Source organism: Periplaneta americana, chromosome 4 (genome assembly GCF_040183065.1).
Source record: "Periplaneta americana isolate PAMFEO1 chromosome 4, P.americana_PAMFEO1_priV1, whole genome shotgun sequence".
NCBI classification, from domain to species: Eukaryota; Metazoa; Arthropoda; class Insecta; order Blattodea; family Blattidae; genus Periplaneta; species Periplaneta americana.
Window position 1 is genome coordinate 52,691,810 of NC_091120.1, and position 15,166 is coordinate 52,706,975.

The following is a 15,166-nucleotide window of genomic DNA, read 5'->3' on the forward strand; positions in this document are numbered from 1 at the left end:
TATTGCAACACACATATGTAAATGGAGTCTGAATTTAATGGTTTTCTTAATATAATAACATAATATTGTTCATTACTTTTTGAAATCTCGTAAGTCTGAACATTTTAACTTGTCTAGCAGCAAATTTAATATTATATACAAGTTAATGACATGCTTTCGTGACTTCACTGAAGATTTAACTTTCACAAGCAAATATTTTTACAAATACATCCCACTTTATTTATTCAGTTTTTTTTTTTCGTTTCCCTGCAAGTTTACAATTCTTGACTTATGGGGTTTAAAAATAATCGATTCAATAAATATGTTGAACTTCACAATTACTATTTTTTTCCGAACACGTTCATGAAGAAAGTGTTTCCGTCCTGTAAGTTAATGTATCTCATAGGTCACCTTTTATGTAAATTCAGTCTTACAAAGGAGTTATTAATGAACTCGTGTCGAAACTTACTCTTACAGCTGTACACACATCTTCACAGCAGAAAAAAAAAAAAGATACAGGTTTGAAAAATTTACATTAACCCTTTGCGGTCTGATTTAAGTACTGCAGTCAGTCTGCGCGAAAAATGTGTCGGATGCTGTCCACCATGGGACTGCAACGTGGATATTGCAGTGGCGGATGTCATCCGACATGGGACACGGATTTAAATATCTCTGTCACTTTGCGCGAGAAATGTGTTGGGTGCTGCCCGCCATGGGACTACAACGCGGATATTGCAGTGTCGGATGTCACCCGACATGGGACTCAAAAGGTTAAGAAACAAGGGCACATATCTGAAGAGAGTAGTTGAATTACCAGTTTCGTGAACCACTACCTGGTCACATGACACATGAGATAAGATCATGCACATAATGTGCTTCACCAGTTGAGTGAGCACTATCTATTATTTACTCAAGGTCGCAGAATACTCAATTTTTTATATTATTTTATTGAAGCTTTGTTCGCAACTTTACAATTTGAGCTGCTACTTTTATTTTAGTTATTTATTTATTTATTTATTTTTTTTGTATTTGTCATCTGCTATATTGTGGAAATCAAAAGTGTGAGCAGTTTGAGGAAAGTTTTCGGCATGAGGTCATAAACAGTTCCCTTTTTAGTTTGATAGAATGAAGGAAGGAAATGAAATAGGTAGATGGCAAAAGAAAAAACAAAATCATTAGGAAGAAAGAAAGGAAGATTATATCAATTACGTAAGGCACAATTTTAGAAAATAATATTTATTATAATACATATATACCAGATTTACAAATTATGATTTCAACATTTTACCAACTACGTTATAAAAATGTTATTATATACGAGATTAAAAAAAACATTCTACTGGTTACATTCCCTAATGTAATTATATCTCAGAGCATACACCTACGTAATTTTAAAAACAAAAATGTATACAAAAGGACAAATTACAAAAATAAATACATGTATAAATAATGAGGTAAAATGATAAAATTACAGCAATGAGGTATGGGATGATTTTTGTATATACACAATGTTACGTGAAAAACTTGTTAAAAGGAAATGGAAAAATTGTCAATTTAACAACCCAACTGTACAAACGATACCTTTCTTTTTTCATCCATCACTGCAGCCATTGTAGGAAAATGAATATCAATAAAACATTTCATTTGTTGTAACTTAACATTCTATACCAGCTTGCTTCAATTCCATTAAACATATCTGTAATATATTTTATAATTCATAAGTAATATTAACTACTTACTCTACTGATTTATAATAAGGTAAAAATTAGAGTTAAATGTACACCCATAACATTTCTGATTGAGGAAAAAAGTAAATTGCTAAACACGTATTATATTGAATTGAACTCATTTGTACTTTCGCTAACACCAATTATTTGTCTTTTTCTTCAGTCTTCGTATAATATTAAGAATATTAAATTACTCTACAAATCCTTTGACAACTTCTTTATGTATATTCCACATAGCTGCATTTCAGTTTTTACAAAATAGAACTGAAATATTTATATTTGAAATAGAACTTAAAGCTTTTACACTAACACCACAAAAGTGTTCAGATTTTCAATTATATTTTAAATGGAAATAATTTTAAAGCTATATATAAAAACTTAACTATAAAAATATAAAATTTTCTGCTTGTTTGCTTCACAATGAAATGGAAAAAAATGTCTACTGCATTAAATAGGTTACTAAGACATTGCCCATTACAATATCAAGTCACAACCAAAAAAATGCTGTTCAATGAAAATAATATTGCTACATGGTCCCTGTTCACCTTGTAACAAGTATTAAGAGTATAATTTGTTATATTCCGTTATTGTTATAAATGTTTGATGAATTTAAAATGTCATCATGTTTCTATTTTTCACAAAGATACAATTTTATTATCTCCAAAATTTTTCAAAAGAAACATTCTTTCCAGTGTTTAATTTTTTCCGTAATCTTATATGTAATTCACATTTATTTTGACAATGGGCAATGTCCTCATGTATTACAACAAAATAAAAAGTCAGGACACAAAAAATTATTTTTATACGAAAATAGTAAAACATAACTAATATTAAGTAAAAACACGTAAGTACTGGGTGTTCATTTCAAAGTGTGTCAGAGAAGTTGCCAATTAATCAAGGCGTTCAATCTGAACTTGAGAACGTGTATGGTATAACTTGAACATCGTAGCAACAGATGGCGGTCTGTACGGTCTGTGTGCTACCATAACCTCTTTCGAACTGTGTTTTGCGCGGCCAAGTCGTACGCAGGGTATTTGTTATCATCGTTTGCGTACAGCAACATTCCACAACACAAATCAAATGCTTCGTGTCCATGTTGACCGTCGAAGTTAATGTCAACAAATACGTAAGTAATCGTCTTAACCCTCTTCCCATATCCCGACAGTAAGAAAAAAACTCACCTCAGTATATGTTTCGAAACAGTTCACATTCTGCCACTACCGGCGTTACCGTACGTATCGGTATGTACTCTTCTGAATGAACCGCCGTACTTGCTAGGCAACTTCTCTGGCAGATAAGTAATACACCTCTGCGGAAGTGTAGGAAGATTGAATTCTCTAGGCTCATCGACTAGCCACGTGACGGCATACAGCGAGCCATGACACACTTTGAACTGAACACCCAGTAGTTAAAACGAATTATTATATCAGGATTATAAACACCTTTTGATACATACATAAACTTATCATGGTAAAATTCTTTGTGTAACAGCTATAAACTATTGAATATTCTCTCTACTATATAAGAATAATGAGAAATATATACATAAAAAGCTATATCAAAAAATTAAAACAAAACTGACACAGTAAAATATGACAAATATTCGTATTGCTTGGACTTGTTGGTGGGATGATCACTTTAATCAAAGTCTGCTACTCAAAAGAGACAGAGACTAAAAAAAAATCTCTACCCAACTCCCTTATCACTCATTATTCTACCCTGCTTTTACAGCTCAGCTGCTCTTTTACATCCCCTGAGATTTATTCATTAATATCACTGGTCCCTGAAAGTAGTCAGAGATATTTGTTCTTTCCACCCATTGCATAAACATTTAAGAAAATGGAAATATTATGACAGAGGCTGGAAACTAGCAGAAAGGTTTCTCTATTGTATAGCATCTTTAAAATAGCACAAGAGACTGAATTATCAATTCCAATACTAAACATAAATTACATATCATAAACCTTGATATCTATTTTTCTATTAGCACGATGTATGACACAGCTGAACTATTTGTAGCATCAAATGGAAGAGAATGGTATCCATAGAATTTTTAAGTTCCTAGTTGGTTTTTTATTCAGATCTGGAAATAAAGCTATTCATAATGACTTATTACTGATCTTTAATCCGTTAAGTGTTCAAAGAAATAGTCTCAGATCAAGGATTAATTTCAATACATTAAATTCAAAGTATTAACTAACTCAATGTCGTCACAAGACTCATGGAATCTGCACGCAGTGAAATACAAAAGGCAGTTCATCATTAATAAGGGAATGAAGAAATGAACAGACTCTGGAATTCTGGTCTGTTAAGTCTATCTCATACTGACCATTAATTAGAATGTACTGAATAACTACTTGATTGAAATCTCTCCTCCTTGCATCTCTTACAGCATAGAGGTGAAAGAAATAAAGGTGGCGAAAAACAAAACTTTATGGCCAGAATAAGAATTTCCACTCATAATGAACAAAAAATTTCTCAACTGACATATAAAACAAATACACTTCAAGTAACTGTCCTTCAAGGCAAACCAATTTCAGAAATATGAATTTAAATAAATGAAATTGTATATTTTTTGTACTGATGTAAAATGACCAATATATTGAAACAGTTATATTAGATGACCATTTTCTGTGCTATTCACTAAAATACTCATATATTAATGATTACTATCCACAGATAAGCTTGAAGGACAATTGTGAATATCCTGTGGTACTATTTTGAAGAGTAACTGACCTGAAGAGTTGTGCATTATCTCCCAAAAAAATTCAATAACTCTGTCTTTATGTTTTAGAAACCATGAAAAAGATAAAATAATTTCAGACTAAATTTAGTATGAAACTATGCTGACAACACTAACATGATACTAGTTATATATAAAGTAATGACAGCATCTTGCTAAGAAATGCTATATCTACCTTAAAATAACTACACAGTGAATTTTCATTTTGCTGTTTCAAAGATATTTAAATGATTAATATCTTCCATGCTTCTGTGTTTCAATCACAGTGTTCGTACAATTAAAACCAATGTACATCTGATATTACAGCATCTGGCACTTCCATTCTATGTTTATACAATGTTAAAAAAATATGAAACGATACTATTATACATAAAGACATAAATTCAAATAAGAATTCTACCTTACTAGTGTCAATGTAAAATAGTTATTAATAAAAACTTGCAAAAAAGTGACATGATAAACGTATGTCTTTTTTCAAGTAGTATTTAAAATGTTTCACATTTTTAATAGTGGTTTTTCTTCCCCAATCATAAATATTTTATGCTAGAAATCTCATGATAGAACATTAATAGTCATACAAGTGAATATGTGAATGTACAGTCTTAAAAAAAAGTTTTGTCACACAGACATTTTATAAGTCCCAGAAAGGAGGCAGTGTGCATTATCAGACATACAACGAAACAAAACTAATTTTATTACCTCAACTAGTCATTCTCTTGTGAACCAGATTGCTCATCCACTGATCATGTGCATTGTCTCCTTTCTGGGTCTTATAAAGTATATGTGCGACAAAATTGTTTTCTAAGACTGTACATGACTAATCTTAATAGCCATTGCTGGTATACTGTATTTATCAGAATATAAGACAAGGTTTTTTCTTCCAATTGTTCAATTGTTGCATTTGAAAAAAAAAAAAAAAAAAAGTGGCAGTGGGGTCACCTTAAATCTGTCTCAAAAAATACTCATACCAGTCAATACATTCGATATCATCTCAAGTGTGCTTGCCTTCCCATCATCTGTTTGTTCCCAATAATGTGAAACTGCGCGGTGTAAAAAGAAGTTCCAAATTATTATTTCCAGCTTCATCCCCTAGCAGAAGAGAGGGAACAAGAGAAAGTTTTTTCTCATTATTATTAGGCTTTATTTATAGTCTTACTAAATGTCTTAATAAAAAAAGGTAAAGGTATCCCCGTAACATGCCATGAAGGCACTTGGGGGGCATGGAGGTAGAGCCCCATGCTTTCCATGACCTTGGCACTAGAATGAGTTGGTGTGGTCGGTACCACGCTCTGGCCGCCTTTTACCCCCGGGAAAGACCCGGTACTCAATTTTATAGGAGGCTGAGTGAACCTCAGGGCCATTCTGAAAGTTTAGCAACGAGAAAAAAATCCTGTCGCCACCTGGGATCGAACCCCAGACCTTCCAGTCCGTAGCCAGCTGCTCTACCAACTGAGCTACCCGGCCGCCCTAAATGTCTTAGTATAGTTTTATATACTTTTTTCTTTACATTTGGTATAAGTCAGCTACAGGGATGAGGTGACCCCATCACCCAGTGGGAAACTACTGCAATCAGTCACCAAAGTACTGGCGGAAAAACTATACTTAATTGGGATAGGAAAAAATGCTTGTCCACAATCCTGAACACCAAGGAAATAAAGGGGAAGATAACCCAATAAATCATTCCACATTGAGCTAACCAACTATGTGGTGGTACAAATAATTATTTAAAGAATTAACTGTGGCCTCGGACCAGGAGGTTTAACCAGATGATCAGAATGGAAATGGACTATGAGATTCGTATCATGAAATATTAAAACTATAGCAGGTAAAGAGCCAGAATGCAGAGATCATGGGACTGAGTAAAATTAAGAAAAACATGAACTTCCGGAAATCATTCAGTGAATCTAAAATACGACGTTTTAGAATTTATAATACTGAATGTGTGCGAGAAAATCACAATGAAGACTTTCCAATTTCTATATGCAGAAGTTACACGCATGATGGTGCTGGTGGAACTATCACGAGAAGTATGTAATATGCCGAAGTTCAAAGCCATTATCAGCTGGTGCGTTCGTTATGATGAAATGGACAAGATTAGTTCTGCGTCATTAAACAACACTCGTGCAGACTTCACAGTGAATATGCTAAAAGAATTTCCGGAGTTCCAGCCTGTAATAACATTTTAAAAGAAACATCTGCACATGTCAGGCCATGTCAATAGTGCCAATGAGATGCTAGTATATTATAATATGCTGTAAAACCAAATTATAGACGGGAAGGGAGCAAAATCCGTAATAGTTACAGGAACTGGCAAAGAGTAGGCGAAAATTATTGTAATGCTAGATGTTCTCACTGATGAATGTAAGCTGCCACCAAATATCATCTGAGACGAAATATTTTATTAAAGAGAAACTGCCTGCAGAATCAGTCTTCCAGGGCCAGGAAAAGGGCTGGATGATCAACAACATCATGTTAGACGGGGTCAAGGTCATCCGGAAGCAGAAAGTAGGTTCCCTTCTCAATGCTTGAGTTAGAGTCCTTTAAAGAACGAGAGGTGAGTGTTGGCTTGTCTCATTTCCTCCGACTTCTCGTTGTCATATCTGACTGCATGACATAACAGCTATAGGTGTTGGATATGGTCATTAACATCTAAGACAGCTGCATAATCTTTAGTTCCTGAAGGAGAAAGATGCCCCCATTCAAGGTGTGAAGCTGAAGATATCAGTAGCCATACTGAGGAAATTAATTCTCACTACTTGGGGAAGGATTTTAAAAAGTGCTGCATCTCCAGTGCCTTAGATGGCAGTAAATGACAACATGCTACAGCAAGATGTGAAAGACACTAATAACAATTGTGACAATGATTTTGACAAGATGGTGAAGAAGAAATTAACAGTGATGACTCTGAGTAAAATTTCAGTTTCAAAATGCAGTTAGTAACATAGTTCGTGTTTCAGACTCTACTTATATACAGATATACAAATTTAATTTCTTCAAGAGGATCTATCTGTTTTGCAGAAATAAACTTGCAATTCTAGAACCACAGTTTAATAAATTAATTGTCTGTTAAGTCATGAACAAAAATACCTTTAAAAAACATCGGTAAATCCTGCAAAAGTCATTGCAAATTATGCGTCTTATATTCGGGTAAATACAGTACTTTCGAGCTTATTTTCTTTTATTATTACCCACCTAATGTTAACGACATATAACACACAGGTTATTACGTATTCACAGAAATGATACAAGTGTATCATAAATATTTATATAAAATAATGAAAATGATTCTTAACATAAAATGTACTCTTTTGATGTGTATGTTATTTGGCACATGTAAAATATATGCGCTGTGTAAAATTTTCATTGCACTTTTAAATCATTCCTCACTATATACATGATTTCAGATTCATGAAAAATAGAACACAACAGAATTTAATTTAACTGAATCTCTGTGACTGTTGGTATGTCGACAAACAGAAGCATATTTTGGGGCAAGGGAAGTGATCATTAACTTCAGCGTAACTCCACCTTTATCCTGAATATTAACTATTTTATCAAAGTGTCTCCATAAGTTTAACTACGTAAGTGATTCAAGGTCAATGGAGAACAATAAAATTCTGAGCTCGTGAATGTAGAAGTGTCACATGGCTTGAAATTATGTTAATTAAAAATCCATATTCAATAATATGAATAAGGAATTCCCTTCACTGACAAATGCTTTAATTTGTATTCGTATGTTCATAATTTATTCTTGATTTATTATGAAACACACATACAGTGCATGGTCAATATGCATATTATTCATGAATCTAATAATCTTCATACAATGATTCATTCATAACTTTAAGTACGTAAAGTAACTACAGGGAAACTACTACTATATCATGTCATTAAACACATATAATACTCATTCACTTTAAAAATTAAATATGGATTTCATTTATCTCGTTATAAAAGGGGACAGGAACGAACATTTATTTAATTAAGATGTCATTAACAAGTTTGTATCACGGAGGGAAGGTAAACTCAAATTTTGGCATAATATTTTTATGCTAAAAAATGTCATCATATATGTGACCAGCAGGCAAAATACTGTAGATTGTAACACGACTTTTTATAGATTTCTTTTAAATTCCTAACTTTAGGAACACAAATCTCATGTATGCCACCTTTCCAAAGTAATTTACTAATTACATTTTTATACAGGCACACCATTTCATATTCACTGACACACGCATCATTAAAGAGCTGCCTTCTTTTGAGAGTATGAAGAAAAAAAAAAGAAAGAAAGAAATATGGTGCAGTTTACTGGGATAACAGCCTGCCTTATAATTATGATGTAACATATCAACCTAATGACAAAATACAGATATACTTGGGAAAGCTGTATTAAATGAAGGCAGATGGTTGTTACCAGCTTTGTTACCCCTCCTTAAAATGTTTTCGCTTTCTAATTTTTATTAGGAGGAGAAGAAAAAGAAGTCATGTTACTACTATACAATACTCTTACACCTATCGTCATTTAAACAAATTTATACTACATATAATATTTCCTTTATAATATCAAAAGATTCGAAATGGGTTTTCATTGCCACATACCAATACAGTAATTTAACAACACTTTTACAAATTACATCAAAGATGAAACTTATTTCAACCTATAATATTGTGAGTGACATTTCGATGGTTTATTCAATATTGGTTTAATAAGTGATTAAATTATATTAACGAGTACACGGTGTTGCAAAGGTTAGTTTAATTACAACTACCTCAAGAAAAAAGATTAGACTGAAACAAAAATCGTTTATGGAGAAAAAACACTGAAAACTTTTGATACAAAAATTATAAAATAACATATAAAAGACTGATGCTTAATTATTACTGGTCGGCATACATGTTACAATCTTGATTTATATGACTACTATTTATGAAATTCTCTTTTGCAGTTTGCAAAACTGCTCTTAAGGGAGGAGAAGGGTGAAATTTATAACTTCTGTAGTTTCTGAGTTAGTTGGTTCATTTTTGGCACACATATGATATATATGCATGCTATAAATTTTCATCCATGTCACCCAGATATTTTCTGAGTTATGTCCTTTTTCTAAAGAAAAAAAAAATTGGGGCATATTCTCAAAATCTCTCTCTTCGTATAAATTTTAAGTATATGTTCTAGAAAAAAATTACAGTATCTTTGATGTACCTAGAAAAGTACTAAGCATCCATCCATATTTTAGAAATATATCCTTAGAATAGAGAAAAGAAATATAATTTTGTTAAAGGTTATTTTTTTTAATTTTCCAGCACCTATTGTTATACAAATTATTTTTTAGTTTAAAAACTAACTAACATATCAAAAATCTGATACTCTAATTTGTTAACCATACTTTACAGAACATGCAGTAAAAATTTAATGTTCCTAGCCTCAAAACTGTAAGAGCCTTTACACTTCGAACCTAACGAAATGTGCTGAAAAAAGTGTGAGTAAGCAGCTTATAAAATTTGCATGGAATTGAAGAATTGAAGTTCAAGGGTGCAGCCATTTATAAAGTGCTTAATTTTTATGCTTTCGAGCACCACAGAGCATTAAAATTACTCAACATATACCTAAATAAGAGATTCATTTTTTACAAGAAAGCGAAAATGCGATTTTTGACTGAAAATGACCAAATTTCACCCATCGTCTCCTTTTTAACAAAATAAAATGCTAATGATAAAACGAAACAATTGTAAATGGCCAAACGATACAAAATAATGACATTTATCTGTTATTACACACGTTTCTTGAAATTAAATAAATGTGCATTCCTGTCTTGTTCATGTTTTTTAAATACAGAATTTCACCAGATTATGAAGTTAATGAAGTAACTTCACGATAATATTTTACCCTGTCTCTCAGACCCAGAAGATCTCTGCCATTATCATAATCTGTGAAGACTTCAGAATTCATTAATATCGTAAATTTACGTTATTTATTGTTTTTTTTTTTAATTCATGGGAAAATAGGATCCCAAACTACTATTTGAATATATAATTAAAAGACACACTGTTTACAGAAATACCATTATTACGCGTATAGATGATTTATTATAGGTAATAATTTCTGTGGTTGCGGCATGATATATCACAAAACACATGCTCCATCACAAGATATTGGATAGCTGACTGATTCGATTCTCCACTGAATGGTCTTTTGTAACTTGATGCCAAACTTCGGAGGGTAGTATAGAACTGTCATGAAGGCACATGGTAGCCATATATTGCAAACCAGGCAACTGCCTAAGGTTAAATTGCTGGAAAACTGAGGAGAAATTCTTTTGAGGGAGGGAAGTAAAATAACAGTCTTTCCCTAAGAGGTATATTTGGGGAGGGGAGTAGAAAGCATCTTATTACCCCCTCTAACACCAAATTTGGAGTGCCACTCTCTTAAATAATATTCACTTTTCTTTAATATTGTTATTGACAATCTTCACGTTACCCTCCATTTCTCCTAAAGTTAGAAAAAGAATTGACTCTTCCTATTTGTACTCATTGTTCACGTGATTTATATTTTGAATATAGGGACTGTAGATCTGATTCTTTGAATGCTATTTGTGTTTTATTGGTGAATTCTAGGACGATAGCATATTCAGCACACTCACTCAATGAGGTTAGCTGGATGGATGGCTGCTATTAAATTTTACGTACTTCAAGTCACCACACCATAGTGCCTACCAACATATCTGCTCTCTTCTGAAACTGCTAGACATAGTGCCAACTGACCGCTACTTATTGTTAAAATATTTACTAACTTTACACAATAATTAATTCAAATAGGGATATCAAGTTAGTAAAAGACATTATATTAAAATTTGGCAGTGGGAAGGTGACGGTAATTAATGCTCAGCTTTTGTATGAAGGAAGCAAAACCTCTCTAAACTATGATCAAAGGAAGCTATTGTGTGAACAATGTATTTTGTGAGACTGGATAATAATTGTCTACAGTAGTTTCCACAAATTTGTACTCATATTCTATAAACTCTTTCAAAGTCAGTACAGAAATGACAGCATTTGGCACATTTATCTTATGTGCTGATAAATTTGTTCTTTTATCATTGGAAAAGAGATTGAATTGTTTGAATTCGAACTATATTTTTGTAAAGCCCCCATTTTTCAAATACACCCAAAAACTGATGACTTTAAACCAGGTATGCCCAGCCAACGCAAATTTTTATATGTGTATATAAAGAAAGGAGTTTGAGGACATTAGCAATCTACAATCTGACATTATTCTAGTCATAAAGGCAAGGTTTGTCCATTTCTATTGTAGTAACTTACATTTAAATGCAATAAATATTGTATATTAATAGACACTTATAACAACTTTTTAATTATTAAATTTATTTTGTTTAAAATATGGACAGGAGCAAGAGACATGGATCACGTGTTTGTTGCATCAAAATTTTGTGGAATAGATTACATAGATTTTATAATTGTAGATATCGCCATTGAAAAGTCTAGTAGAATTAAAACTATAATTTAAATTGGTAGATACCAAATGGAAGATAATTTGTCGAAAGCTCCCTCCCCCCTCTTTCTTTGATATCATTATACATATATTTGCCATTATTGTCATACTTGTCTTTTATATTACATACTTTTGGAAACTGCTTGTAAACATTGTGAAAAGCAATGTTAATGTAAAATAACTGAATAATTTAAATATATTACCCAATAAAAAACGTTAATTTAAATTTTCGAATGTCTCTTGTGTATGTGCACATGTAAATAAAAAAAAACAATAATCCTATATGAATCGTTATTTTCCTTCACTTCAATGTTTAAGCTGATCTCACTACCATTTTCTTGGTTTATATAATTATCCCTCTTTCCAGTTCGTCAATATTTCCACCCTTTTTATGAATCACGTTGTCATTGTTGGTTCTTTTTAATTGTTCTATCCAATTCAGTTTATAATGTAATATATTTTTTTCAGAAGATAAAACATAGAAAAAGTTTATATGTTTTGTAATCAACTCATATAGGTTAAAACTCTCTTTGGAGATAGTTACACTACAGAGAGTATCATAGTTCATTTGATATGAACAGCTGTGCCTTGTATTTGTTTTGCTATCCACTACACAACTGTAGCCAGAAATTGTGTGAACTAAAGTATAAAAAGTAATAGTCTATACGAAACTTTAGCTCACGATAAAATGGTGAACCATCAACCATCACAAAAGATGCAGACTCCTCAAAAATAATCTTACACAAGTACAATTATTTTACTAGCAGTAACTGCTTCCATATTCTCTGTAACAATCATCAAGTGTAAAACACATTACTGGAATGTGTTACAGTATAGTACTGCTCACAATACAGATTAAACAATCAGCCGTGAACATTATTACAAATTCTACATCTTCATACAGTGTTCGTTATCTAGTTATTAGTTTGCCTGAAACTTCCCTCCATCCCATGGTCGTCAATGTTCTCATTCTGGAGAATCGAACAGTTCAGAGATCTAAGGTGAGCACACACCTTCATCTATAGTAGAGGTCAAGAACACGTACGTGTAGAGATTTACCTCCATGTCCCTACATGCCTTCATAGCATGATTTGTAATAGTAAGGGACCCTTTAAAACTCAATTTCACAAGGTAACAAGTTAAAGTGATTAAAATTCGTTGCAGCCTTGCTGTAAATTTATAAGAATTAACAGCATAAAATATGCTGCATGTATTGAATATAAATAGTACAAATGTGCAGAACATTCACACTTCTACAGTGATTTTTTTTTTTTACTGAACTATACAAATTGCTACATTCTTGAAACATACAGTCTCAGATTTTTCGGCATATTTAGGAACTATGTATTATCAGCTGTGTACATTTCAATAATCTGCATGAAAATCGGAACTCCAAACAAAAACTACTTAACATATTCACATTAAGTAGTCTACATTTCTTAAACAGCATGTCTTTCGTCACAATTGAAGTATACTGAAAACTATAATTTTTATCACTTATACTTCAAGTGATAAGAATAAAATAAATTAAGTACAGGGTATTGCGTACACACTAGGGGTCAATTGGTACAGCCCACGGATGTGGTACATAACCATACTGGATATCTGTCAATGTTTTTCTTAACCTTGCATACAAAGGATACTCCTGTTTCACTGTGGGAATTTGAAGATTCTCACCATTGTACATGATTGAAGCAACAGGACTCACCACACAAGCTGTTCCAGCACCAAACAATTCCAGCAACTGTAAACAAGTGAGAAATCTATCATACATCTACGGATCAAGTGTAACTTTTTAAATATCTATGGTGAATTTACGCCATCCACATTATTTTTATGAACAGAGAGATCATGAAATATGACTTTTCTATATCACTACACAATATACTTAAGCATTATGTGTTCCTCAACTTATTACTAACATTTCTACTGGCAGTTATGATACTACTGTGGAAATTAATTCATAAACATAGATTACTAAAATGAGTTTTTGTTTTTGTAGCTTGTGTATCAATTACTGTAATAAAAACTATATTTATTCGGGGTAAAAAAAAATGGTAGACAAGCACTCCACCGTGCAATTCTTTGGTGAAAATCAAGATACTTTCCTATTTATATACATTTCCAATCATGCACATTTTTCTCTGAATTTTGAAATTGAGAATATGACAATACTGTAAATATTTTTTACTGATGCTCCTTTCAGGAATGTAATACTCGTGATGTTGTTTGAAGTTTTGTTTTGTAAGAAAGGAATCTCGTGTTTAATTAGCCTAAATTTTTTTTAATTGTAAGATACTTTCTTTTTGTCAAGTTTTCAGTTAATACATTACATATTATATAAAATTAAAGAGCTTTATGAATTCAAAATAGAGTTTAGGGGGTTGAACCCAAGCTTCTGTCATAAGCCAAAGCTGTAATCACCCACTCAATAGTATTGCTGGAATATTATACTTCTGGAAGTAGCATCAATAAAAAAATACATAATAGTTTGTCATATTCCCAATTTTAGATCTCGTTTTTGAGAAAAAAATGTATACTAGATTGAAAATTTATGTAAATATAAAAGTATCCTGATTTTTGTCAAAAATTGGGGTGCATATTTGCCCGTTTTTCCTCACCCTGCATCTCCCAATTTCGTATATTCGTAATTGTCAGACTCCAAAGCAGCTATTCTATCAATAGTCTCTAGACACACACCTTCATCTCAAATAGCAGAAATAAATGAAATGCTCTCTCAACTAATAACACTCAATAAAAGAATTGTATTCCAATGGATACCATCCCATTGTGGAATCCTGGGAAACGAGAATGCGGATGCTTTAGCAAAGAAGGGCAGCACTGCTACTTACAGACCTGTTACTAAATCTACATATTCCTCTGTGAAAAGATTTATTAAATCTACATACTTAGACTTCAACAAACAAAATTTGATAACACAATCTCAAGGGAAAAAATGGAACTCAAATCAAGAAATGGATTCAGAACATCTCAAAATCTGTGCATCAGTGGCTAACCATGACAATATCTTTGAAAAATATTGGAGTGCAAGAGGTCAAATGACTTGATTGTCAAATGCCTGGCATTAGAAAACAACAAAAACAACATATTCGTAATTTCATAAATACAAATATAGTAAAGCCCCATATAAAAAAGACCAATACACAACAAATTCGAATAGAATGCAGTGGAAAGAATGTCCTTCGAAAACAT

General features: G+C 32.2%; 1 protein-coding gene across 3 annotated transcripts in view; it reads right to left on the bottom strand.

The window, feature by feature from the left end:
* Positions 1-1,199: 1,199 nt before the first annotated feature.
* The window catches only part of Bcat (Branched chain amino acid transaminase), a 37,279-nt gene continuing 23,312 nt past the window's right edge, over positions 1,200-15,166 (bottom strand). For all 3 annotated transcript variants that reach the window (XM_069823335.1, XM_069823337.1, XM_069823336.1), the window contains exon 8: positions 1,200-13,697. In XM_069823335.1, coding sequence (XP_069679436.1) covers positions 13,506-13,697 — 192 coding nt within the window. In that variant the 3' untranslated portion in view covers positions 1,200-13,505. The remainder of the gene's footprint in view (positions 13,698-15,166) is intronic.